The 26,665-nt window shown below is 44.6% G+C and overlaps 1 protein-coding gene across 4 annotated transcripts in view; it reads right to left on the bottom strand.

Moving 5' to 3' along the window:
• DNMT1 (DNA methyltransferase 1) overlaps positions 1-26,665 on the bottom strand; it is a 60,926-nt gene that overhangs the window by 22,981 nt on the left and 11,280 nt on the right. For 3 of the 4 annotated variants that reach the window (XM_055343584.1, XM_055343581.1, XM_055343582.1), the window contains exons 2-19: positions 20,941-20,977; positions 19,920-20,027; positions 19,508-19,727; positions 18,806-18,884; positions 17,391-17,466; positions 14,320-14,354; positions 13,664-13,748; positions 11,814-11,848; positions 10,732-10,813; positions 8,376-8,410; positions 7,794-7,875; positions 5,999-6,033; positions 5,628-5,673; positions 5,453-5,533; positions 5,271-5,380; positions 1,836-1,954; positions 1,466-1,558; positions 36-187 (exon numbers count right to left, since the gene is read on the bottom strand). In XM_055343584.1, the coding sequence (XP_055199559.1) occupies positions 36-187; positions 1,466-1,558; positions 1,836-1,954; positions 5,271-5,380; positions 5,453-5,533; positions 5,628-5,673; positions 5,999-6,033; positions 7,794-7,875; positions 8,376-8,410; positions 10,732-10,813; positions 11,814-11,848; positions 13,664-13,748; positions 14,320-14,354; positions 17,391-17,466; positions 18,806-18,884; positions 19,508-19,727; positions 19,920-20,027; positions 20,941-20,977 (1,510 nt within the window). Of the gene's footprint in view, positions 1-35; positions 188-1,465; positions 1,559-1,835; positions 1,955-5,270; positions 5,381-5,452; positions 5,534-5,627; positions 5,674-5,998; positions 6,034-7,793; positions 7,876-8,375; positions 8,411-10,731; positions 10,814-11,813; positions 11,849-13,663; positions 13,749-14,319; positions 14,355-17,390; positions 17,467-18,805; positions 18,885-19,507; positions 19,728-19,919; positions 20,028-20,940; positions 20,978-24,132; positions 24,165-26,665 lie in introns of those variants that run through there. The other variant, XM_055343583.1, reaches the window with a different exon arrangement.

Raw genomic sequence — 26,665 nt, 5'->3', positions numbered from 1 at the left:
TGGATCCTAGTTTACAGAGACACTGAACCTCTCACCTCAATTTTATTGATCAAGTCTTCATAGGTTGAGTCTGGGTTGCTCTGCAGGAACTCAACCACAATCTTACTTATGTAGATCTTCTCCTGCATCACACTAAACAGCGGTGCATACTCTGGGTTGGGATCCATCAGAATGTATTCAGCAAAAGCTGAAGTAAACAGATATTTCAAAATAAAATAAGTGATTTGAATCCAATGGCAGCTGAGAATGGCCAAAAGGCAGGGAGGAGTCTATGAAGACAACAGTCTAAACAACTGTCTTAAGTCATTCCATAGGCAAAAGTCAACAAAATGCAAAGTACATTCAGAGTTAACTCATCAGAAGTGGCCTAAGACAGCTAGAGAAGAGAACAGGGGTGCTGGCTGGCTCACTCAATGGAGCATACATCTCAATCTCAGGGTTAGGAGTTCAAGCCCCATGCTGGGTATAGAGGTAAGTCTTTAAAAACCTTTGAGATAGATAGATAGAGATACAGATAGAGAGATACAGATAGAGAGATACAGATAGAGAGATACAGATAGAGAGATACAGATAGATAGATACAGATAGATAGATACAGATAGATAGATACAGATAGATAGATACAGATAGATAGATACAGATAGATAGATACAGATAGATAGATACAGATAGATAGATACAGATAGATAGATACAGATAGATAGATACAGATAGATAGATACAGATAGATAGATACAGATAGATAGATACAGATAGATTTATTTATTTATTTATTTTAAATTTATGATAGGCATGCAGTGAGAGAGAGAGAGGCAGAGACATAGGCAGAGGGAGAAGCAGGCTCCATGCACCGGGAGCCCGATGTGGGATTCGATCCCGGGTCTCCAGGATCGCGCCCTGGGCCAAAGGCAGGTGCCAAACCGCTGCGCCACCCAGGGGTCCCCATCTTTGAGATTTTTTAAAGTAATTTACTCATGAGAGACACCTAGAGAGAGGGGCAGAGACACAGGCAGAGGGAAAAGCAGGCTCCATGCAAGGAACCCGATATATGGGACTCAATCCCAGGACTCCAGGATCATGACCTGAGCCAAAGGCAGATGCTCAACCACTAAGCTACCCAGGCCCCCACAAATAAAATCTTAAAAAGAAAGGATGGCTAGAGAATAGGACACTGGCCAAATGATCTTATTTTGGCTCATCTTTTATTTTTGGAATTTAGTCTCGGTTTGAACTCTTAAGAATAGGACCTGCTCTTCTAATTGGAAAGTCAGGTCCAAAGCCAGTTATAACTCTAGAAAAGACATCCTGATGGAACATGACATAGTTCCTGACACAGTCACAAGTTAGCCAGATCTGTTCCTGGGAGCCTGAGGCATCCCACCAGAGCCCAACCAAGCTCCATGGAAGACAGGAATGAAGGCCCCCTTCAGATTCTATTACAGTCCACAACTGGCCACATACTTACAAGTGCTGAAGCCAATGAGCGCCTTTTCACCTCCATCAAAGCCAGTGATCCACCATTCATTTATGGGGCCAAGATTTTTGCCATTAACACCACCTAAGATAAGAAAAAAAGTTTCCTGAAAAGAAATGAACAAGAGCTAGGTCTCACATTTCAAACCCCAGAAGGGCCAATGTCACTGAGTGCCCCCTAGCCGACATCTCCTGTCAGCCAAAGAGGGCATTCCTCAGAGCCAGCTGAACAAGTATGCAAATAGCTGCCCACAGCAGTCTTAAGTCCTAACTTTTAAGAGGCAGTAGTTCCAGCTAGGTACTGCTTTGTAGGTAAGCTTTAAGATCTCTGTCCCAAACATAACCTGGAACGTTCTACTTACCTTCAAGAGATGGGTCATCATCATATATTGGTTTTGCATAACCGGAAAAGAAGAGTTCAACATTCTTCTCAATGAGGCCGGTGTCGATCGGGCACAGGTGACCACGCTTACAGTACACACTAGGCAGGCAATAGAGAGTGGTTACCAGCCAGCCAGTGAAGGAAAGTAGAAGAAATATAGAGTTAAGTTCAGACCTAAGGAGATGGGACCAGGTGCAAGTCCTAGATGCTTACCTTTTCAGTTGCTGCTCTAGAACACCAGAACAGCAGTGTCCTCACCCCAAGAGTTCCACCCGATTCTCCCACCCATGCATCAAGAGGACCTGGATGTCTGCAGACCTAGGTGTCTACAAGGGTGACACCAGGAGATCAGCAAGTCTTTTCAGCAAGAGGACACGGAACCTCTTAAGGGAACAACTCACTACATCTTCCCTCGGCACACTGCTAACAGAAACACTGGTTTCTCAGACATATTCCACTTAGAGTTGTCCAACCATCACCTCCATCTAGCTCCTGAACGTTTTCGTTGCCCCAGAGAAAACCACCTCTCCAGTAAGCAGATACTACTTCCTTTTTAAGATTTTTTTAAGATTCTATTTATTTGGGCAGCCCGGGTGGCTCAGCGGTTTAGCGTCTGCTATCAGCCTGGGGCGTGATCCTGGAGACCCGGGATCGAGTCCCACATTGGGCTCCCTGCATGGAGCCTGCTTCTCCCTCTGCCTGCGTCTCTGCCTCTCTCTCTCTCTCTGTCTCTCATGAATAAATAAAATAAAATCTTAAAAAAAGATTTTATTTATTTTTATTTAAAAGATTTTATTTATTTATTCATGAGAGACAGAGAGGCAGAGACACAGGCAGAGGGAGAAGCAGGCTCCATGCAGGGAGCCTGATGTGGGACTACTACTTCCTGTTCTATCCCTGCCCTTGGGAATCCCTACTCTGTTTCTCTGCATTTATCCATTCATGATATTTCAAACACAGTTAACATTACAGAGTTTCACCTCAATAAAAAAGCTCAATAGAGCGTATTACATAATAGCATGAAAGAAATACAAAGATATGGGAAGGACAGGCTTCTGCATCATGTGGGAGGGCTAAATCTTGAGTTTAAGGGTACCCGCGGTCCTACCACCCAAATGTCAAACTTAAGAACATGAAATCAGGCTGCAGGGGGAGGGGAGGGTTCTTTCTGTTCACACCAGCCTCAAAGACTACCTTCTGCACCAGAGGTACCATCCCATCCCTCAGAGGCCCAGGTAGGCCACACTGAACCCTTTTTTTTTTTTTTAAGACTTTATTTATTTATGAGAGAGAGAGAGAGAGAGAGAGGCAGAGACACAGGCAGAGGGAGAAACAGGATCCACGCAGGGAACCCAATGCGGGACTCGATCCCAGGACTCCAGGATCTTGCCCTAGGCCAAAGGCAGGTGCCAAACTGCTGAGCCACCCAGGGATCCCCATGAATCCTCAACTTCTTCCCCCCCCACCCCCTTTTTTTTAAAGACTTTGTTTATTCATGAGAACACATAGAGAGAGGCAGAGACACAGGCAGAGGGAGAAGCAGGCTCCATACAGGGAGCCCGATGCTTCTCCCTCTGCCTGTGTCTCTGCCCCCACCCCCGTCTCTCTTACGAATAAATAAAATCTTTAAAAAAGAAAATGAAAACATGAATACCTTGAGTTGAATTTCCCTACTACATGCCAGGCATGACAGACAGACTTGGGTCATTGCTCTGGACTTAAAGTCCACCGGGATACTTGGACATATATCAAGGGAGAACAGGATATTGCAGACATACAGAAGAGGAGGCTATAGTGCCCAGCCTGATAAGGTATCTATGGGCCATGTTGGCAGAGGTGGTATCAGGGAGAAATTCTAAGCTTCAGGCAGGGACAGGACACTAGTTCATATGGACCCTGCTCTTGACTTGTTTCTATTTGCCACTTTCAGCCTAAGTACCAGAGGTTAGCAGAGTCCCTAAATAACTCAGGGAGTCTGGCTCAAATGGCCTGATGTGAGAAAGAACATTAGCCCTGTAAAGGGTGTCTTTAGTGCCACCTCCTTACCCTACAGGAAGGGGTCCACAGCAGACCCTCTCAAGGAGGAAGCCAAGAGATCCCAAGCTCTGACATTCCTGACTACAGCAGCCCTGGCTCCTGGGTCCTTTCCCAAGCCTCTCTGCTGAGAAACTCAATAGGGAGGCATGAGGGCATGAACATCAGCTATGTCAATACAGCATATTTCCCTGGCAGAGGTTTGGGCCACGCCCTGAGGATCACTGGCAGATGGACAGCATCCTGACACAGATCAGGATCCTGATCATGTCAGAGAGGGAGATACAGCCAACCACCAGCCACAGAAAGCATGAAATGTGCTGCAGAAGAAATGGACTGGGGCTCTTGTCTGAGGGCAAGAGAACCTCTAACCTGCTGTAGGGCAGGGCTGTTACGGAAAGGATGCCCACCTGAGGACCACAATAGTTATGGCAAAGGCACTCCACTCCCACCATTCTCCAAAGGAAGGGGTAAAGCAGCTGCCAAAGCCTAAAAGAAACCGTGGGCTAGTCCTGGAGTCAAGCTATTTCCCACAAAGAAAGCCTCAGAATAACTGCAGCCCCAGTGAGAAGTTGCTGAACGGAGGGTGCTGAAGAATACGGAGACTCTGTGTACTCAAAGGCTTGTTTGAGCCTTGCCAAAGGCACAGTCCAGATGCCAGGACCTTCACTAGAAAACTCAGGGGTCACTACCACAGCCTGCAAGGCCCTGCAGGATCTAACCCCCTCCCTGGCCCCCTGCTCCATCAACTCCAACCACACCCCCTGCCTCATCAGAGTCTTTCATGCTAATAGGAGTCCACCTCTGAGCCTTCGAACCTGCTATTCCCTCCCCCCTCCAGGGTGGGAGGCGGGGGGAGTCCTCCTTCCCCAGCTATCCCCTCGGCTTATTCTCTATGCCAGGAAGGGCTCTGCTCAAGTCCCTTGCCCTCCATTCTAAACACATTCTTTCTCTCACCCCCACTCTGCTCACCTACCACGCTTGTCACATCTGTTGTACCTATTACTACCTGACAGGCATAACTTTGTTTCTGCCTGCATGAAAGCAGGGACCTGCAATGCTCTATCCCTAACAACTAGATCAGCACCTGGCAGGTGGCTAGCCCTCATTTGAATGAACAAACCTCTGGGTGTATGCAGACTGAAGATTAAACACATATAGTTTTAACAAACTACACAGCAAAGCTATACTACACTCCCTACCATCTTTATGGTTATCTATGAAGGGTCAGCAACTTAAAAAATGCTATAGGTTAGGAGCTAGAAGAACTTCACTAGGATAGAGGGAAGGGGAAAAACCAAAAAGAAAACAAACAACTTCACTAGAACTCAGCATCTTCAGGGAAGTGCTCTATTACAAAGAGCAGGAATGTATCTATTACCTGAAGCAGGTCAGTTTGTGTTGGGGAAGAGCCTCATAACTCTCAAAGCCAGACTCATTAGCATCGAAGATGGAGAGTTTCTCATTTGTCAACAACTGTGGCTCATCCACCTGAGAGACATTGGAGCGTTAGGCAGAGGAAGAGGCAGGGAATAAAGGGCTGCGAGTAGAGTCGGGACTTACTGCGTCAGGAGGATGCTGTTCATACTTTAGTTCGGCATCATCCAGGTACTGTCCACACTGCACACACCGTAGAGGATGGGTCTGGGGGCATGGACACAGACAGTACTCAGAGGACCAGCTCTAGGCAACCCCACCAGCACTGGAGCCCCGCTTTTACTTCCCACTATAGGTTTACCTTGGAGGACATTACTGTTTTGGTTCGAGCCATTTTTTTCTCATTTCTGAGAATAAAGAACAAGATTGTTTGGGTTTTTAAATCAATCAGAATGTGTAAGAATCTACCAAAGCTACACCTAATCTACCAAAACAGATGAGCATCAGCTGCTGCCTCCAGAACAAGCTGGTTCCTCAGTGTCCCTTTACCACATGGAGGGGACCTGCCTCACACAGAATTGGAGGGTTTTGGTCCTGAGCTCACAGATCCAATCAGATACAAAGCTAAGCTAAGGCTGCTCCAGTAATTCACTAAAAACCCCTTTACTTTTCTTTCTAGAACCAGAATTTTAATATGACCTGCTTTATACCAAGACAAAAATAAGTTCTTACGGTTCTTTGGATGTAGTTTTGCGCCTCTTCTCTTCCTAAACAGAGAACAAAAGAGGGTACGAAAGTGATTTACATCTGAATAATGCTTCAGAATTTAATATACATGGTTATCACAAAACTTAGAGGCAAGGAGGAAGGCAGTCAAAAGGACCAGTGAGACCTGAGCCATCTGCAGTATATAAAGTCTTATATTCAAAATTCTTATAACAAAAGCCTTCCTTAAAAGACTCCTAACAGAGCATTGAAAAAAGATATTTAGGGGCACCCGGGTGGCTCAGTCTGTTAAGCATCTGCCTTTGGCTCAGGTCATGATCCCAGGCTCCTGGGATTGAGGCCTACATCAGGCTCCCTGCTCAGCGGGGAGCCTGCTTCTCCCTCTGCCTCTGCTCCTCCCCCTCCTCCACATGTGCATGCAACTCACTGTCTCAAAAGCTTTTTAAAAAAATTAAAAAGATAAAAGTAAATGTTTAGCTTTCTTGCACAAGCAGTACCTCACAAGTCAACAGCTGATGAAGGGTGCTATGGAATGAATTCAGTCCCTCTGAATTTCACACTGAAGCCCTAACCCAGAATGTAACTATATTTGGAGAAGAGGCTTTTAATGAGGTGACCAAGGTTGTAAGGGTAGTCCTAAGGGTAGGCCCTAGTCCAATAGGACTGGCGTCCTTCTAAGGAGAGATATCAGGCTCACAACTCTCCCTCCACTCACACAGAGAAGAGCTTGTGAGGACATGGTGAGAAGGTTGTGGTCAGCAACCGGGAAGAAAGGCCTCATCACAAACTAACCCTGCCGGCACTTTTATTTTAAACTTTCGATCTCTAAAACCATAAAAAAGTACACATCTCTTGTTTAAACCACCCAGACTATGGTATTATATTAGTCTGCTCAGGCCACCATAAAGAAAAGGGAAACTTATTTCTAGAATTCTTTGGGTAAATGAAGGAATGAGAGAACTGGACTATCACCCCTTTGCAACTCCCAGTGACATAGATTTAGGCAATGACTGCTAGAAACAGCAAGTGAAAAGCCAAGAGGGACTTTATAAAGGATGTATCAAGCGGCAACACTTCGGCCCAGTGATCAGTCTTAAAACCATAAATAGATATCTGTGCCTTCTGGTATGACACAACAGGAAGCACCTGGCATCACCTCAGAAGTCCACTGGAAACAAAGGGCGTGCTTCTGGTTAAGCCCCCAGACCTAACCATCAGTCTATAGGAGATAGGGCTGGAGAGACATTTAACACAAGAGTGGTGCAAACAACAAAAAAACAAAATCCAGAAATTCTACAGGTAAGCCAGTTCCTGCTATGAACTGCAAGGAAGAGGAGGGAGCAAAACTCTGGATGAGACAGGGCAAATACCAACCAAATTCACTGTACAGACCTCGTTTGGATCCTGATTCAGTCTCCACTGTTTTATTTTTCTCATAGGCAGGGAAATTTGAACAGACTAGACCTGGGCATTGTGTTAACGGTGATCTTGTGATATTTAAAGAGTCCTTTTCTCTTACAGGTAGTTCTTCTATAAGGATTTCAGTAATACACCTGGGATTTGTTCAGCATCATCCAGAGGTGAGCGAGGCTGGGAGAATGGGGAGGGACTGACCCAAACTCTGGACCATGAGCTGAGAGCTGCTATAGGTGGATGAAAATCCGAGGGGTTGCTACCTTATTCTGCCTACTTTGGGGTATGCATGAAAATGCTTCCATAATAAAAAGTTACCTCCCCCCCCCCAAAAAAAAAAATCACTTTGAGATGTAGAAAACAGTAGGATTAAAAAACAAGAGCTTACCTTTTCATCCTCATCTTTTTCCTCAGAAACTTGTGGTTTTACTCTTTCAGGTTCTTTCTCTTCAGGTCTCCGCTTGGCAGCTCTGTTAAGTTAACCAATACATGCCAAATATTTGCTCAGAATAACCATATTGCCAACTCACGTCAAAAATAACAAATTACTGCCCCCTTTTGAAAAGCAAAATATTCAGAATATACCTGGGCAACAGATTCTTCCCATACAATAAAGAAAGTCCCTTGTCATGGCAGTTCTAAAAGCAACATTGACAAGTTGTGGTAACCCTAAAAAGGCAGCCCTGTGCAGAAGCGCCCCATGACCCTTCCGATACGAGCCAAATGAGAAGTGCTGGGAGCTAAGAGATACACGAGACTATGCAGGGATGGGACGGCTACCCAAGTGGCAGAGGCTAAGGGGTAAGGATGAGGCCCAGTTTAATTTCTTATCCAACCCTGCCCAAACAGATCCAATCTTCCAAGAGTAGCAGCATCTCCCAGTAAATCTCTACATCATCACAGATCTCTAGAACAATAATGAAAATTACTCAAAGGACAGCACAGAGGCACAAGCATTTCAACCACTTACAGATCTTTGGGTTGACTTCTGGGTCTCTTTTCGTCCTAAGAGGGTAAAGCAGAGGGGGGGGGGGGGATTAGTTTCTGAGAAAAGAACAAGACCAAACTGCAAGTATCTGTTAATGATTGCAGCACTGTGGAATTGGAGGAGAACAAGACAGGAAAATCTGGGCGGGTCTACAGAGTAGAGACGAGACTTCTTTTTTTTTTTTTTTAAGATTTTATTTATTTATTCATGAGAGACACAGAGAGAGAAAGGCAGAGACAGAAGCAGGCTCCACATAGGGAGCCCCACGTGGGACTCGATCCCAGGTCTCCAGGATCACGCCCCAGGCTGAAGGCGGTGCCAAACCGCTGTGCCACCCAGGCTGCCCGAGACTTCCAGTTTTTAACTCCATTCCCTACCCCCTACAAAACAGAATTGACTAGGAGTTGGCAAACAGTTTCTATAAAGAGCCAGAAAACAAACATTTTCAGATTTTGTAAGCCCCATGCTACGGTGCAAGTACCAACCCCATCATTATAGCATAAAAGCAGCCAGAGACAATACATAAGTGAAAAAGCACGGCAGTGTTCCAACGGAATTTTATTTATAAAAATGAGCAGAGGGCCAAATTTGGGCCATCATTTGCCAACCCAGCCCCAGGAAAGCTCATTGTAAAAGGGAGTATTACAGTCATTTAGCTTATGTTCGCCATAATGCCTGTCATTCCACCTATCAATCTGGTCAGAAATGAAGAGGTCAGGGATCCCTGGGTGGCGCAGCGGTTTGGCGCCTGCCTTTGGCCCAGGGCGCGGTCCTGGAGACCCGGGATCGAATCCCACATCGGGCTCCCGGTGCATGGAGCCTGCTTCTCCCTCTGCCTGTGTCTCTGCCTCTCTCTCTCTCTGTGTGACTATCATAAATAAATAAAAAATAAATAAAAAAAAAAAGATAAAAATTTAAAAAAAAAAAAAGAAAGAAAAGAAAAAAAAAAGAAATGAAGAGGTCATACTGGCTTTGGACAGCAGGGAAAACACACACACACACACACACACACACACACACACAAAACAGCCATCTAGCATGGAATTTTTTCTTTTTAAAGATTTATTTATTTATTCATTCATGATAGAGAGAGAGAGAGGCAGTGACACAGGAGGAGGGAGAAGCAGGCTCCATGCTGGGAGCCCGATGCGGGACCCGATCTGGGACTCCAGGATCACGCCTTGGGCCAAAGGCAGGGGCTCAACCACTGAGCCACCCAGGGATCCCTAGCATGGAAAATTAAGAAATAAAAGAATTCCCAACACCATCACTAACTCCTTGTTATATACAGATAATCTAGCATCTTCTGAGCTTACATTCTAATTTATTGAGCTCATTTTCATAGAGTAACAAGTCTACTAGTGGAGTTATTAAAATAGAGAAGCTAACAATATTAGGGAAGGTCAAATGTGTGATCCTTCCATTCCTTTCTACCATGAGGCATGAGCTCCTGCCATTTCTGTCTGCAGAGAAGGGTGGTCTGACACCACACTAAGATCTCTTTAGCGGGCCTAGAAAGGGATTCCAGCCAAGCACTGACAGTAAGATAACCAGTATCTGGACAGAAAAGGTGAGACAAGATGGTAGAGCAAGCTTAGAGGCAACACTAAATGGGTCAAATGCCACAGAACAAGAATGGATGTTGATTGCCAACCAGGTCCGAAGTAAGGAAGTTCATGACCTAGCAAGTCTGTGACCACGATCTCCACTGTCTAGATCTCAACAGACAAAAAACTCCAGAGATAATCCTGGGATTATCCCAATTCAGCTTCTCTTAGACAGGGACTATACCCCTTAAAGAGCTGGAGATTCCTGTGCTGTAGCCCCTGTGCATGAATCCCCCTCCCCTGAAGTTCAGGTGGCAGGGCTGCCCTGCAGGTGACCTTGCCACCCTGTATTTTTATGAAAGCCCAGCCCTACTCCATGTATAAGGTCTTAGAGTTTGAATGTGTTCACTTAGCTGAAATGGGGAGGCTGGGGAGACATAGACTCAGTACTTAGGTCGCCAGTAAAGTAGTACAGGTGTGCCTGATGTGGCTGAGGGGACACAGGTCAAGCCTTCTCACGGAGGAGATGGAGAAGCTGGATGCACACATACCTTTATCAAGGCACACACACAGGCCCTTACCCACTGGGATGGATAAACAGACAACTGAACATTCACAGACATGCAGAGACAGCCACCAACTCCCACGAGGGGGATCACATAACTTTCTTAGAGTCGCCCCATGGATAGGCAGGATGGGATTGAACCCAGAGCCCTGTCCCACACCATGCGTCCCAACCAAGTGGGAACAGAAGCAAAGTGAAATTTAAGAAACCAAGATTCAGTCTTTACCTTCTCGTCTCCATCCATTTCACCCTGCAGTCCAGTTCTTCCTTCTCTGTCTGGCTCCTCCTTAGACTTCGGTTTAGGCGTTCTGTCGCACAAGACAAAACGCACACACCCTGATCAGCTCGGGGAGCCTGACGCCATCGCAAGCAGCCCCAGTGAGGACTATACATAGTCTCCTCCCAGGACTTAGAACATGGATCGCCTTTCCCAGCTGAAGGGCAAATCTTCCCTGCAGGAAACCTGAAGGGCATTTATTACTTCAGAACCTAGGATGTTCAGAGATGCCATCAACATTTCATGTAAATGTTGCTGACACACCAGTAGCTTAAAACAAAACAAAAACCAGTAACTCCTCACCACACACACTCCACTAATGTCTTGTAACCTGATGGGAATTCTGATTGCAGTGGAAGAAGGCAAATGTCTAGCCCTGAGGTGGACCCTGCAGAGGTTCACAAAAGCTGGTCTGATGTGCAATCTGCAGCAACATCCATGGAAAGCCAACCTCACATAGTATCTCCCCTTCACGGCCCTGCCAGTCCATTTCAGTGTTCGGCCCACCCAAGACAGAGGCCTAGTCTCAACATTAACTTTAGCCAACTGGATGTCAACAGAAGCTTGAAGTACTTTTCACCTCTGCCCTCACGCTTTGCCACCGCCACAAAAGTACACCCAGGCAGGCTTCATCATCCCCACTAAGCCTGGCCAAGATCAGCTGAAAGTCACCAAGATGTAGACTTGTAAGCTAAATAAATGCTGTCTTAAGCCACTGAGCTTTAGTGGCAGTTTGTTATACCGTGTCTTCACAGCTATGAGTGAGGAATGTAGCTGCTCATTCAATGCCCTTTAACGCCACCTGACAAACTGCTTGCTGTATGAACACCACTGAGGAAGGGCCTGGGATCAAGATCAGCCGAGATCAATTGAGCTCAGCTTTCACTGTGGTGGTCTGACCTCCCATACACGTATAACTTACACACCTAATGCCCTGTCGAATCCACTATTTTTTTTTTTTTTACCAGAACCCTTGTTTTAGCAATTAAGTTTCACAGTAGGAATTACAAAGGCATGTTAATGATACTTACGGTTCTTTGGTTTGACTCCTGAGCCTCTTTTCTTCCTAAGGGAGGAGGGGGAAAGAAAAGCTAGTTAATTTTCCTTAATTTTTTTTTTAATTTATTTTAGAGAGAGAGGGAGAAAGAGCATGTGAAGGAAAACAAGGGAGAACAGAAGGAGAGGGAGATAAGCTCCAGCAGACTCCATGCCGAGTGCGGAGCTCAACACAGGGGCTCTATCCCAAGACCCTGAGATCATGACCTGAAACCAAGAGTCAGACACTTAATTGACTGAGCCACCCAGATAACATCACCAACCCTTGTGGGACAAGAGAAGAAACACATCACAGATCATTCTACTAGAAGAGATACTGGGAGTCTGACCACAGACAAGGAATTTCAATCTAGCCCAAAGCTCCTTTGGTCTTCAAGTCCACTAGAACTGCCTGTTCTCAAATGAGCTTGAAGTGTTCTAACTATAATTGCTGTCTAATATTAACTAGTATCAGTGTAGGAAAGGTGACCAATTGAAGGCTAGCTTTAAGGACCAAACGGTTCAAAAATTATCATATATCGGGACACCCGGGTGGCTCAGCTGTTTAGCGCCTGCCTTTGGCCCATGATCCTGGAGTCCCAGGATCCGGGATCGAGTCCCACATCGGGATCCCTGCATGGAGCCTGCTTCTCCCTCTGCCTGTGTCTCTGCCTCTCTCTCTGTCTCTAATTTATAAATAAAATCTTTAAAAAAAAATCATCATATATCTTAGCTACTTCCCTAGTCCCAATAACTGCACTAACCCTCCATTCAAGTTTGTAGGAAACTGCTAATCAATGTCTTAACAGGACACAAAACAGGACCTGATATTGCCCGCCAAAGGTTAGCCCTTTGTCATACAGGGCAGTACTGTCTAATGGTAAGGCTTCAGGTATCAAACCCCCATTCTCTCTCTGATCCCTTCCCTGGGGATGGTGTCAAGCGGCACATCCATATTTCACAGAACTTTAAACTCTGATTTTACAAAGAAACTGAAGGTCTGGGGAAGACCTAGGGGGATCTGGTCTGATCTTAGTTAAGAATGCAACTTAAAGGGGTACCTGGGTGGCTCAATCAGTTGAGCATCCATCTCAGTTTTGGCTCAGGTCATGATCTCCGGTTGTGAGATCAAGCCCCAGGTCAGGCTCCACACTCAGCACGGAGTTGGATTGAAAGATTCTCTCTGCCCCCACCCCCTGCCCCCCGCCCCTCCGCCATGGTCTCTAAAGTAAAATCCTTAAAGAAAAAAAGAACGAGACTTTATATATCTGCTATGTTGTTGCTATAGAATTTTAGCACCACATGGAAAATTAGATTTCCACAAAGACTTGGTGAGGGAAGGAGGCAGATGGGCAAGGACATGGACCCAAGTTCTGTGACTGATGGAAGAACACAAAGTCCAGCAGACCCCTAAGCCTAATGATGGTGTGCTTATCGCTACAGCTGCATAACCACCCCCCCACCCTCGTCCAGGTAGAGAACCACAAAGAAAGTTTGAAAAGCATTTTGGCTAAAGTCAAGTCCATTTTGATAAGAGAAAGTCATTTTGTTCCTACACACTCCTCCCCACTCCTGTGACCACCCCCTTCTCTTCCTAAAACCAAATGGGGACTCAAAGATTAAAAAGCACAGTTGAGGGCAGCCGGGGTGGCTCAGTGGTTTAGCGCCGCCTTCAGCTCAGGATGTGATCCTGGAGACCCGGGATCAAGTCCTGAGTCGGGCTCCCTGAATGGAGCCTGCTTCTCCCTCTGCCTGTGTCTCTGCCTCTGTGTCTCTCGTGAATGAATAAATAAAATCTTTTAAAAAATAAACACAGTTGACAAACTTGGATGTGATCAGGCTTTACTTTTTCCTCTCTTTCTTCCTCTTCGTCCATGTGTGTTCCAGGTTGTACTCTCTCCGGTTCTTCTGCAGGGAGTGCTCTGGCACCTCTGTCAAGCAAAGTAGCACACAGCCCAAGGGTGACTCTCCCAAACTCCTCCCCTGCAACCGTTTTTCATAAGGTCCTTCTCTTCCTACCCAAGAAAGCAATCTTCATCTCAGAAGCCTTGAAAGGCACATACTACTTTAATATTTAATAGGACCTTTAAATGGGGATCCCTGGGTGGCTCAGCAGTTTAGCGCCTGCCTTTGGCCCGGGGCGCGATCCTGGAGTCCCGGGATCGAGTCCCACATCGGGCTCCCAGCATGGAGCCTGCTTCTCCCTCTGCCTGTGTCTCTGCCTCTCTCTCTCTATCATAAATAAATAAATAAATCTTTAAAAATAATAATAATAATAATAGGACCTTTAAATCTGGTTCTGACAACTGCCAGTTGCCCTCAATTCACCTTTAAGAATTCTACATGAATTGAAGGTTAGTAGTCTGACCTCAAATTCAGCATTCTTAAGCCATCTATGGTCACCATGGCAACTCACAATAAAGCTTTTTAAAACTCTTCAGAAAAGTCATTCCAGTAATGAAGATTGCATATTGTACAGAAAAGATATATTATTATTCTTACTGTTCTCTGGATGTAACTCTCCGTCTCTTTTCCTCCTGTGTGGAGAGAAGGGAAGACAAGAATCAAAGTAGATCAAAATGAAAAGGATGAATGAGAAAGTACTTACTACATTTGGTACAGTTGAACATGGCAGAGGGTCTGGCTTTGGGGGAAAAGATCTGGGAAGCCACCAGTTTGGTAGTGATGTCCCATCTCCCTCAAAATAAAGGGGAGACCCAGAAGTTGGCCCCGTACACATCCGTGTGCCAGAGCTTGTCTAGTGAGGCTATGTAGAAGAATCCAAAGATCCTTCACCTTCCATCAGCAATTCTTTAGCATTAGGAAGAAAAAAAAAAAAGTAATTTGAGATTCACATTAGCAAGGAAGAGTAACAACCTCAACTGGACATCAGCTCCTTTCAGATGAGTACTCTAGTGTACCATTTCTCTAAATTCACACTATTTGCAATCTCCAGGATATCTAGGTATGTTAAAAAGGGATAAAAATATTTGGATGATGAAATAGATCTGTACCTTGTTTGAGGTGGAGGTTACAATAATCCATACATGTGAGAACATACGTGTGAAAACCAGTAAAGTCTAGATTGTACCAATAGCAGTTCCTGGTTTTGCTACTGTATTACAGTTATAGGAGAGGTTAACCATTGGAGAAAGTTGGGTAAGCCACACAGAACCTCACTGTATTCTATTATTTGAAACACATGAAAAAAATCTGTCTATGTATATACCGAAAATTCTACTTTCAGACCTGAGCTGTATCAGCTCTTCCCTGAGTCTTCAGCCTGTTAGGCGGTCCTGCATGTTTTACACTTGCCAGCCTTAAATGCATGAGCCAATTACTTAAAATTAATCTTATAGTCTATTGGTTGTTTCTTTAGAGAACCTAGTATAGTTTTGTTTTTTTTTTTTTTAAGATTTTATTTATTCATGAGAGACACAGAGAGAGAAAGGCAGAGACACGGGCAGAGGGAGAAGCAGGCTCCATGCAGGGAGCCCAACGTGGGACTCAATCCCAGGTCTCCAGGATCACACCCTGGGCTGAAGGTGGCGCTAAACCACTGAGCCACCGGGGCTGCCCCCTAATATAGCTTTATGCTAACTAGTATACTAATATATTCTCTCTCTCAAACAATATAGAAGAAACTGATAAATCCTTTCTCCTCTTTGGAAGTTCAGGGAGAAGGGAGAGCTATGCACTAAAACATTCTTTTGTACTAAGAAATTTTACTAAATGCATAGAATACCCGTTTTTAAAACAGTAAATTTTCAAAGATTTTTTTTTAAGATTTTATTTATTTATTTTCCTATGAGACAGAGAGAGAGAGGCAGAGACACAGGCAGAGGGAGAAGCAGGCTTCTCTGGGGAGTCTGATGTGGGACTTGATCCTAGGACCCCAGGATCAGGACCTGAGCCAAAGGCAGATGCTCAACCACTCAGCCACCCAGGTGTCCCTTTTCAAAGCTTTAAACGGACTAAAGAAAGATTATTTCTGAATGGTGACTTATGTGACCAATACCATCTGATACCATTGGTTTGGTACACTAAGTCTTACTCTAGCATATTAGAACAGACAGTGTTTTTACAAGTCTTCATCCACAAAACCCCCAGGCCTTGTACACACTGCCAGTGAAATGGTATGTTTGAGGAGTCAGGTAAAAAGGCTATGTAAGCCTTCCAGAAGATTAGGGTGCAAGAAACCACCCTTAAAACAGGTGCATGTGGGCAAGAGCTATTGATATTACAAGAGCCAGCCTGCTTCTGCCTATAATGCTTTTTCCTAGGAGACAAGAGACTTGGCCACTGATCTGAACAAGTGGTTCCCTCTGTGCCTCCGTTTCCCTACTTGCGAGTAGGTAACCCAACTAAACTACAAATATCTGAATAAAGGTTATAAAGAGTAAAATCAAGTTTCTAAAAATAGAATCAGTGCCTTACAACAGGATGGCAAGCCTACCTCAACAATAAGGGTAGCCCAGTGACACCTGATTGCGCCCTCAATCCGGTGCTTCCTACCCAGAGCAATTTTACCCCTCACCCCAATCTGGCAGTATCTGATGATGATGATTTTGGTGGTCACAAGTGAGAGGGGAGAGGGATTACAACTGGCATCTAGTACGTAGAGGTCAGTATGTTCTACATAGGGATACACCTCCCCCCCAAGCAAAGGATTATCTGGCCCCAAAAGGCAATAACCACATGGTTGAGAAACAACAGTCATAAAGAGGAATATCTGTAGTTTGCTCTGTCAGTAGCATTAAGGTATTTACCTACACATAAACCTAGAGACTTCCCCTCAACTTACCTACATAGCTAATTTTCATTTTGATTCTGCTGTGGGATTAATGTGTAACCATCTAGTATTATCTAGGTTTAGCCCTCCAGTCACAAGGGAAAGTACCAGAGACTAACATTTTCTGTATTAAAGACCCTCAGTAAGCCACTGATTTTTCTAACCTAAGAGATCTAAGCAGCATATTATACTACATATAGCAACTGCCTAATGCTCTGCTGTTAGACAAGTTAAATGTGGAAGAGGAGCTTAAGATAACAGAAGCAAACGCTTTAAACATGTCACATTTGATTGCCAATCTTGTCAGCTAGAGAAGTAGGAAGGTAGAGAGAGAAGGTAACACTATGAAGTTATGGAGCTGCCTTGTGAGTAGCAGGGGGCTGTGGAGCCCTCAGGCCTAACAGTGATATACTTCATACTGCCTGGGTTTAGGGACAGGTCTTAACACCTCCTCAGGTCACTTCAAGTCCATTTATAGATAGGCCAATTGGAAAGTTGGGACTATCAGCAAACATACCAGAAGGCAGCAGAGTGAAGGACTTAAAGAGGCCAGCCTTGGGCAGCCCTGGTGGTTCAGCGGTTTAGCGCTGCTTTCAGCCCAGGATGTGATCCTAGAGACACGGGATCGAGTCCCATGTGGGGCTCCCTGCATGGAGCCTGCTTCTCCCTCTGCCTGTGTCTCCCTGCCTGCTTCTCCCTCTGCCTGTGTCTCTGCCTCTCTGTCTCTCTCATGAATAAATAAATAAAATCTTTAAAAAAAAAAAAAAAAGGCCAGCCTTACCTGGTCATTTTCTTCTTCAAGAGAGTCATCCGATTTCACTTTGTCAGGCTCTTCCTCAGGCTTCCGTTTGGCAGGGCTATCAGAAACAGGAAAGCCAACCATTAGCTCAGCCAGACGCTAGACCTCCAACAGGCACGAGAGGACTTGTATTCCTCCCTACCAAAGGCAGCCTGTTTAGGACAGATTTGGGTCATGGATGCCTTCTTCCTTCCAAGGAAATGCCTTCACTGCCAGGATACTGAACGAGGCTTCAAGCTTAATGTTTGAGTGACAGGTTAAAATATCACCATTTTGCAAACCTAAGAAATTATGGACCTAGATGGTAATCAACAGCTGCTGGCATCACAGAAGAGATATCATGTGCCTCTGATGGAAAGACATGGCACCATTTATGAAAAAAAATTTCATAAAATAATAAAGCTGGAATCTCAGCAAGCTTCTAGACCTAACTACCAGTTTACAAGAAACATAAGACAAGGAAGACATTAACTACCACAAGGGTGCAGTCAGCTAGACCTAGAAAAACTACTGGAGAACTGAACTAATTTCTTCAAATAAATGGCAAGAAAAGAGGAAAGGGATCTATAATTTGAAAGGGTGAAAACAAATCAAGTAAACACAATCTGCCAAAATATGAGGAAACACAGACACTGGCTATAGATTTCATAGTAAGGAATTATTATGCTTTATAAAGTACAAAAATATTAGAGTTATGTTTTTTTTTAAAGAGATTGATAAATTTTATTCATATTTTGCCAAAATTGCTAAAAAAACAAAACAAAACAAAAAACAAACCACCACAACAACAACAAAGCCACCACCACCACAGATTTTATCATCTAGAAATATACTGAAATGACATGTCTGGGAAAGGCTTCAAAGTAATCCAGTTGGAAAGAGTTTATGGGGGTATGGGGGTATAGATGAAAAGATGGCTAGCTGATCACTATTGAAACTGGGGGACAAGTACTTGTGTGGGGATAAGGTTCATTTTACTGTCATCGCTAGTTCAGTATATGTTTGAACATTCCCAGAAGAGTAAGAATATGTGTTGAAAAATGCTCTTCATGAGTGTTTAATGAAGAAAACCACAGGATGAAAACCTACGGCAGCTTGGGTGGCTCAGCGGTTTAGCGCAGCCTTCAGCCCAGGGTGTGATCCTAGAGACCCGGGATCGAGTCCCATGTCAGGTTCCCTGCATGGAGCCTGCCTCTCCCTCTGCCTGTGTCTCTGCCTTTTTCTCTGTCTCTGTCTCTGATGAATAAATACATAAAATCTTAAAAAAAAAAAAAAAGATGAAAACCTATGCAATGTGGAAGTCAGAACTGCTAAATTATACCCTATTAATTCCATTCCTATTTACCAAAAACAGTTTGCCCCGAGAAAAGATGGCTGTCAATTCATTATATACTGACCCCCTTGCGAAATGAGATAGGATGGTGGTCTGCCTGGTAGTTTGCCTTGTAATCCTGGGGCTAGATGAAGAAGCTTCAGCTGTTTAGAGGGGGGGAAAAAAAAGCCACTATGAATAAAAAAGTTCACAAAGTGCAATTCTTTAGCATTACCAAGCTAGTGCAGAGAATCAGGTTCTGAAGATGAAGTACCCTCCTCTTGTTCTACCCAACAACAGTAGTGATAAAGGTAGCAATTAGCACCTGCCAGTTTGCTGAGCCATGCTACTGGAGCTCTTATTTGAGGGGCCAAACCCTGAATCAGAGAAGGAAAACAACCTGCTCTTGTATTGTCAAAAGATAAAGTGGCCAAGAACCTGACTTGCCCTCAAATCCCACGCTCTTAAGGGTTTTTCAAAGTTCCCCAAGAATTACTTTGACTACAAGAGTCTACACATTTAGCTCAAGTAGGCATATAACCTAGAAATAGTATTAATACCTGTTACCTTATATTTCATCAATTTAAATTATGTTTTGGGATCTAATGCTCTATACTTAGTCAAAGAACAAATCTGAAGAAGTCTATACATCTACACTGGTTAGGAAATATACACAAGAAACAAACCAGGGGGTTCTGCCTCGGGGGACCTATGGCTCCAAGTATGGCACCACGTAAGGGGACGTCTAGTCTCCGCCAAGATTAATAAATGAGTCAAGTGGTCTTACACTTTGTCTCTCCATCAGACTTGCTTCTTCTGGGCGTGCAAAGTTTGGAAACGGGTTTAGGGGATTTGTTTTCCTCTGCCATTCCCACTCTGCGGTCCTCACCACTTGTCTGGCTCCCGTTTTCTAGACATCCATTCATTTCCCGACTGAAAGCATGAGCTCCATTCTCCAAGGATAAATCTTTATTTAAAAGGGATTTGACTTTAGCCAGGTAGCCCTCCTATAGCAGGAAAGGATAATTTAAGTAGCAGTGAATGTAAACAAGTGGCAATAAGAGAATAAGGAAACACGCATTTCCTTTATAACTATTGGGGAACAAGGAGAGCCGGGGATTATTCTGCCTCCCTGGTCACCCAAGAGTTATATGGGAGGAGACGTTTTCTAGATGCCAGGATGCTGAGAACTGACTTACCTCTGATAATTCTTCTTTATGTAATTTGGTTTCCAAGTCACATAACTGATTCTTTATTTCTGTTTGCAGAAATTCATGCAAGAGATTCAGTTTCTCCTTCACGCATTCCTAAGGGATGGATATAGGTTTAGAGGGTCCCCAAAGTCCCAAGGCACCAAAAGACTAATAATACACAGATAATTAAGCTGCCTGGTCACAGAATACTGGCTGAATAGTAGGCAATGCTGACTCAGCCTGAAAAACTGAATATTCACAAGACATGTTTGTGATGTTTCCTTAAGATCACATCACACCATCTCCAGTGATGAAAAATACAAGGATTAGAGGTGGGATAGAAACACACAACGGTGTATTAGAAAAAAAAATTGTGCTTCTGAGAAGTGTGACCAGGACAAGTTACAATTCAGGACTGATAGTGTGGAACTTAGATTGGGAGTATATCAAGGAGTTACCAAGAAATAAGCAGCATATTAACACCGAACATTAAGAATAATATCTAGGTTATCCTCAAAACTATGAAAAAAAGCCAGGGCACCTGGGTGGCTGAGTCAGTTGAGCTTCCAACTCTTGGTTTCAGCTCAGGTCATGATCTCATGGGTCATGCAATCAAGCCCCATGTCGGGCTCTACACTAAGGAGGGAATCTGCTTGAAGATTATTTTCCTCTGCACCCCCTCCACCCCCGTGACTCTGACACATGCACCCTCTCTAAAATAAAATAAAGTCTTAAAGGGATCGTTGGGTGGCTCAGCGGTTTAGCACCTGCCTTCTGCCCAGGGCATGACCCTGGAGTCCGGGGATCGAGTCCCACATCGGGCTTCTTGCATGGAGCCTGCTTCTCCCTCTGCCTCTGTGTGTGTGTGTCTCACATGAATAAATAAATAAGAATCTTTGAAAAAATTTTAAAAAGTCTTAAAAAAAAAAAACTATGGAAAAAAGCTGACTCCACTTAAACCTTTTATGAGCCACAAAGCATCTGTCAAATTGTAACATTCGGTAATAAAACTTGAGGTGGAGATTACCTTTTCTGTTAGGCTATCTCTTTCCAAATCTTTGAGCCTGCAGGAATAAAATGGGGGAGAAAGAAAGGCTATTATACAACTCTGTTTACTGTAAGAACACCACAGTTTTAAAGAACTTTAGAAATAAATTTGACATGTGGGAGTGTTAGGGTAAAACAAAAACAACAACAAAACCTACAGTGGTTTTCTAGAAATCCTATTATAATAGGATAATAGGATAATCCTATTATAATGCCTATAGCAGTCAGTAAGTCACTTACAATCTGAATGGGGTCTCCCCCATTGCCCATTAGGGAGCAATTTTTCTGATGGTGAGAGAATAGACTAACTCTATAACAGGATTACTTCCAAAGGAACTGGGGAAATGGAGGCAGGCCACAGAGTTGGGGTCCTCTCATTAAAAGACCTAAAGAGGTCTTCCTCCAGCTGGTCTGGCAAGACCCTGTGAAAGGCCACACCATGGGGTGGCCAGTGTTAGAAGGAATGGACCAGGGTCATAAGATGCTGAAAGGAACAGCCAGCTAACATTCCCAATGGCCAGGTTGGGGGCAACAGCAGAAGAAATGGAGACGTAGGGGCAATAGGTCAGCTCAGTCGGTTAAACATCCTACTCTCAATCTCAGCTCAGGTCTCGATCTCAGAGTCAAGTGTTCAAGCCCCACAAAAGGGAAGTGGGGCATCAGGTATAGTAGGGAGAGCCCACACTCAGTGGTGATAGATTAAAAGTTGCTGGCTGGGGCAACCCAGGTGGCTCAGCGGTTTAGTGCTGCCTTCAGGCCAGGGCATGATCCTGGGGACCCGGGGTTCGAGTCCCACGTTGGGCTCCTGCACAGAGCCTGCTTCTCCCTCCACCTGGGTCTCTGCCTCTCTGTCTCTCGTGAATAAATAAATCTTTAAAAAAAAAAAAAAGTTGCCGGCTGGCATCTCACTGAAGAGCTCCTCCTTTAGAATGTTTATACTAGTCACTGAGGAGTACAGAACCATCATGAGTTTGACTGGAAAAGCACAGCCTGATTTGATTACTGAAGATTAGTATCTTGCTTCTTGTGGGCAGGGGGCAGGGGGAAAAGAATCCAGGAACAAGAGCAGAAGACACTGAGGAAAAAGGAGGTGAGTGGACAAGCTGTGGTTCCTCGGCTGGGTGCCAACTGTGGACAGTATGGGGAGAACAAGTCTAACCAGCTGGGTTAGCATCAGTCACTGAAGAAATGCCCTGGGCAGGGACAGGGCCTCCAACATCTCTGGACCCTCCCACCCAGCATCCATGCAGACAACATATTCCGTTATCACTAGCCAGAAGGGCAAGAACAGAGCCTTCCCAGGCTGGTTTTTCCAAAGAGCAAATGCGAGCAGCAAAACCAGGGATGCAAGCAAGGGGATTTGCTGGATTAATGTCATACAGAGGCTGCTCTGAGTACACGTGGGCCCTGCCCTTAACTTAGATCCCCACCACATCTGTAGGTACCTACTATATGCCAAGCCCTGTTCCATGTAAGAGGTGGGTAACGGGATGCAGGGACTGCCAGGCTGGGATAGTCCTGGGTGGGTCAGGAAAGGTCTTTTTATAGAAAAGACTGACTGCAGATCCAGTGGTAGTATATACAATAGTATACACACACGCGGACACACACACACGCACACAGAGCACATGTAACCCCTTCAAAGTCATCCTACCCTTGAAGTAACTTGGGGAGAGCCAAAGGAGAATAGCTGCAGAACTCTGTACGCACAGCCAGAGGCACACATGCTGCTGCAAGAGCGTAACATCAGAATTCTCTGCCATTCTACTCATGAGACCTTGGCAAAACAGCCTCTTGATCCTGAGGTTACCTCAGGTGTTAAGAACAATGCTCAGCTGACCATGAAGCCCATCAAAGTACCGTTTTCACCATGCTGACAACTACATCTGGGCACAAATTCTGTCAACCTCTCCTATGAATCAGGATTGTTTAGCCTGGCAGAGAGGAACACAAATCTTGACAATACCTAAAATGTCTTGCCCTGTGAAGACTGGATTGTGACTTGGCTGGCCCCACAGAGGAAGGTAAGGAGCCCAGGGCAGGCACTGAGGAACCAGAGGGTGACAGGAAGGAGACTGGTCGGTGTCCCTCCTCTGACACCCAGGCTTCCACCAGAGTCCCTCCCTTCCCTGTTAAAACTGAGGACACCGCCTCGCATCCGCTTTACATTCCAACCCAGAAATAGATGTGAGGGACTAAATACAATACGAAGAACAGCAGCCATGTTATAGAAAAGATGAAACCTTAGCTCCCTTCCATCCCAAGATCCCAGGATTCATTTCTAGTTGCTTCCCTCACACAGTTCTGTTAGGGAAATAGAACCTATTAACAACTAAAGGATAAAACTAATAACAGTTCAGACCTGAGGGCTTCTGAAGAGCAAGGGTATAAACAGCATCAGGAAGGACAGGCCCAGGGGAATGGCGTGCACAGTGGGAGTGGAGCAGGGGGGCTGCCCAAACAGGAGCACTACAGTGGGGGAGCTGGCTCAGGGTACACCCAAGAAACCCACACAAGTCAGGCTGGGTGCCAGTCTGAGGGAGGTCAATAACCTCAGGCTAAAAAATTTATTTTGTTCCCTAAACCACTGAAGGAATCATGGAGGAGGGAGGAACTCAAGACATCAGAGCCATGTTTTAGGAAAGTTAATCTGGCAAAAAATACATAACGTAGATTAGACAGGAAGAGATTACAAAATGTTAAATCACTCTAACACCCTACACTAGAAATCCTGGTCTGTAACATGATTTAGCAGCAGGAGTGGAAACCACACTAGAGAAGTTACAAAACTCCACCAACTCTGCCTTTGTAACTGGCTGCATGGTAGATGGGGTGGGGCTATCAGAGGTACTATCTGTGGTAGGCAGGATAATGAGCCTTTCCTCCAAAAAGATGTCCATGCCCTAATCTCCCAGAACCTGTGAATATGTTGTCTTACTGGTAAAAGGGACTCTGCAGATATGATTAAGGTTATAGCCCTTGAGATGGCCAGATCATCCTGGATTAGCTAGGTGGGCCCAATCTAATCACTTAAATCCTTAAGACCAGAAAAACTTCCTAGCTGCATTTCAAGAGATCTTGACTAAAGAAGGGGCAGAGAGAGCTGTGACATGAGAACTGGTTCTGACTTTAAATATGGAAGAAGTGTGCCATGAGCCAAAGGATACATTACCTCCAGAAGCCAGGCATGGTTTAGAGCCAGTAAGAGAAGAGGGACCTCCATCTTATAACCACAAGGAACTGAATTCTTCCAACAATTTGAAAGAGTTAAAGAAACACTCTCCCTTAGAGCCTCCAGAAAGTGTTGGCAGGCTGCATTCTTATTTCATCCAGCGAGACCCATACCAGATTTCTGATCTGCAGAACTGTTAAAACAAATTTAGATTCTATTTAAAACACTAATATAATTTGTTATGGATGCAATTAAAACTAAGACAGTATCGGAAATTCAGAACATTTTGTTAGGGAAAAAGTTTACAGGTCATAAGTGTGATGAGTGACATTTTTTTTTTCTTTAACAGTAGCCACTATTCAGTAGCTAGAAATTAAAATTGGCTCTTCTGAGATGCATCAAAACTGGAAGTAGTCCTGTCCAGCTGACAAGCCCAACTGCTGCAAGTCCTAAGCCTAGAAGAGATAAAGGCCAAGGAATGAAAGAAAGAAAAATGATTGGGGGGCAAAGGGGGAGAAATGAGGGAAGAAAGGTTCCCTGGTAGTAAACAGCATCACAAAAACCAAGAATAGAAAGGATTAAAAAGCAAGATACCAAGAGATGAAAGAGGTCAGAACATCACCTCAATCCTTGAGAAGGATGCCTGATCAAGAGTAGGACTGGATACCTGGCACAAAAGCTACGGTGGCAGCAGAAGGAACAAGTCTAGACTATTCTACATGCCAAGCAAAGATGAAGGTTGGAATGATAAGCATGAACACACATCATCTCTACGTGGCATACACAGCTACATTAACATCCGCCTCAGTATCTATCTGCACGTTGCTACTCTAAGTTATGTTCCCCTAATGGGAATGAAATATACACCTGGGGCAGCCCAGGTGGTTCAGCAGTTTAGCACTGCCTTCAGCCCAGGGCCTTAGCCTGGAGACCCAGGATTGAGTCCCATGTCGGGCTCCCCGCATGGAGCCTGCTTCTCCCTCTGCCTGTGTCTCGGTCTCTCATGAATAAATAAAATATTTTAAAAATATATATATTCACCTGACCGTGTGATAAGTCACACAGAAGGTTTTATTACAGGGACTGGTCTACCACATTTACACTTATCAGCTCCTTGCTCTTCATAACGTCCAGGCAGAATGGGCAGTGCCATTCCATTTTACAGGTAAAACACCAAGTGGTTAAACAACTTAGTCCTACAGCTATGGTAGGAAGGAATTTGAACCCCAGTGGCCTGCACCTCTAGAATATTCCTGCAGGGGAGAAACAGAAAAGTCAGTTTTGCCCTCCTCAATACCCAATCAGTCGGAGCCATGGAACCAGAGCTGAGAACTTGAAACCCAGCTTAATCTAATTACAGAATGAGGGATCCCTGGGTGGCGCAGGGGTTTGGCGCCTGCCTTTGGCTCAGGGTGCGATCCTGGAGACCCGGGATCGAGTCCCACGTCGGGCTCCCGGTGCATGGAGCCTGCTTCTCCCTCTGCCTCTCTCTCTCTCTCTCTCTCTCTCTCTCTCTCTCTCTCTCTCTCTCTCTCTCTCTATCATAAATAAAAAAAAAATTAAAAAAAATAATTACAGAATGCCTAGCAGTTAAAAAAAAAAAAAAGCTGTCAGTTACTTAGGCTAATCAGAGCTGTACAAAGGAGGTTGCTACAATCTGTGTGTGAATCCAGGCTTCATTTAAAGGGGAAAGCCTGGCGTGTATGCCTTTCAGAGTCTACTCTACACCAAGCTACAGCTACAGTGAATAAGGCAAATAAATCACCATCAAATCCAAGGTTGCGAAGGCAGCGTGCAGGCTGCAAGAGCAGAACTCAACACCCTTCCTATTCTGGGGAAAAGGGATGGTCTTTCTGAGCACAGTCTTAAGGATGAATGGACAATAGCCAACTTAGGGAAGGGGTAGATAGAGCTCAGCATCATGCTGGCAGCTCTGCATAGTCTCAGGCCCTGAGAACCGAAAAGGTCTGTATGGCTTATGAGAAAAGCATAAGATGAGTCAGGCAAGTGGACAGGGATTTTGGACTTCAGGACTGGTGCAACAGGCAATATATGGAGCAAGGAAACCATCGATCCAACTTTTGTAAGAGGATCACAGCCTTCCACTTACAGAAAAGACCTCAACAACAGGAGACCAGTGAGAGATTTATCACTTTGTACAAATGATGGCTTGGACAGAGTAAGGAAAAAATAAGTGGAAAAATGCAGCTTGTCCCGAAAGGCGTAATTTTTAGATTTGGGGCATATTTTACTTCAAAAATAAAGACTTAATAACCCAGACACTGAAAATACTTTCTAGTATCCCTACATATTTAATAGAACTGTGTGTTTAAAAAAAAAAAAGATGGCATATATAGACAAGTTAGCAAAAGTGACAGAAACGCATGAGGACCAGGCCTAGTTTTGTTCCTAGAGTATTCTACTGGACTTAAGCACCTCTTGCATTCTAAATTATACTTCTCTAATTTTCATAGATCAAGAAGTTATAGCGGCATCTGGGTGGCTCAATTGGCGAAGCATCTGCCCTCAGCTC

This window comes from Nyctereutes procyonoides, unplaced genomic scaffold, assembly GCF_905146905.1.
Source record: "Nyctereutes procyonoides isolate TBG_1078 unplaced genomic scaffold, NYPRO_anot_genome, whole genome shotgun sequence".
Taxonomy (NCBI): domain Eukaryota; kingdom Metazoa; phylum Chordata; class Mammalia; order Carnivora; family Canidae; genus Nyctereutes; species Nyctereutes procyonoides.
This window is presented reverse-complemented; position numbering and strand designations above follow the sequence as displayed.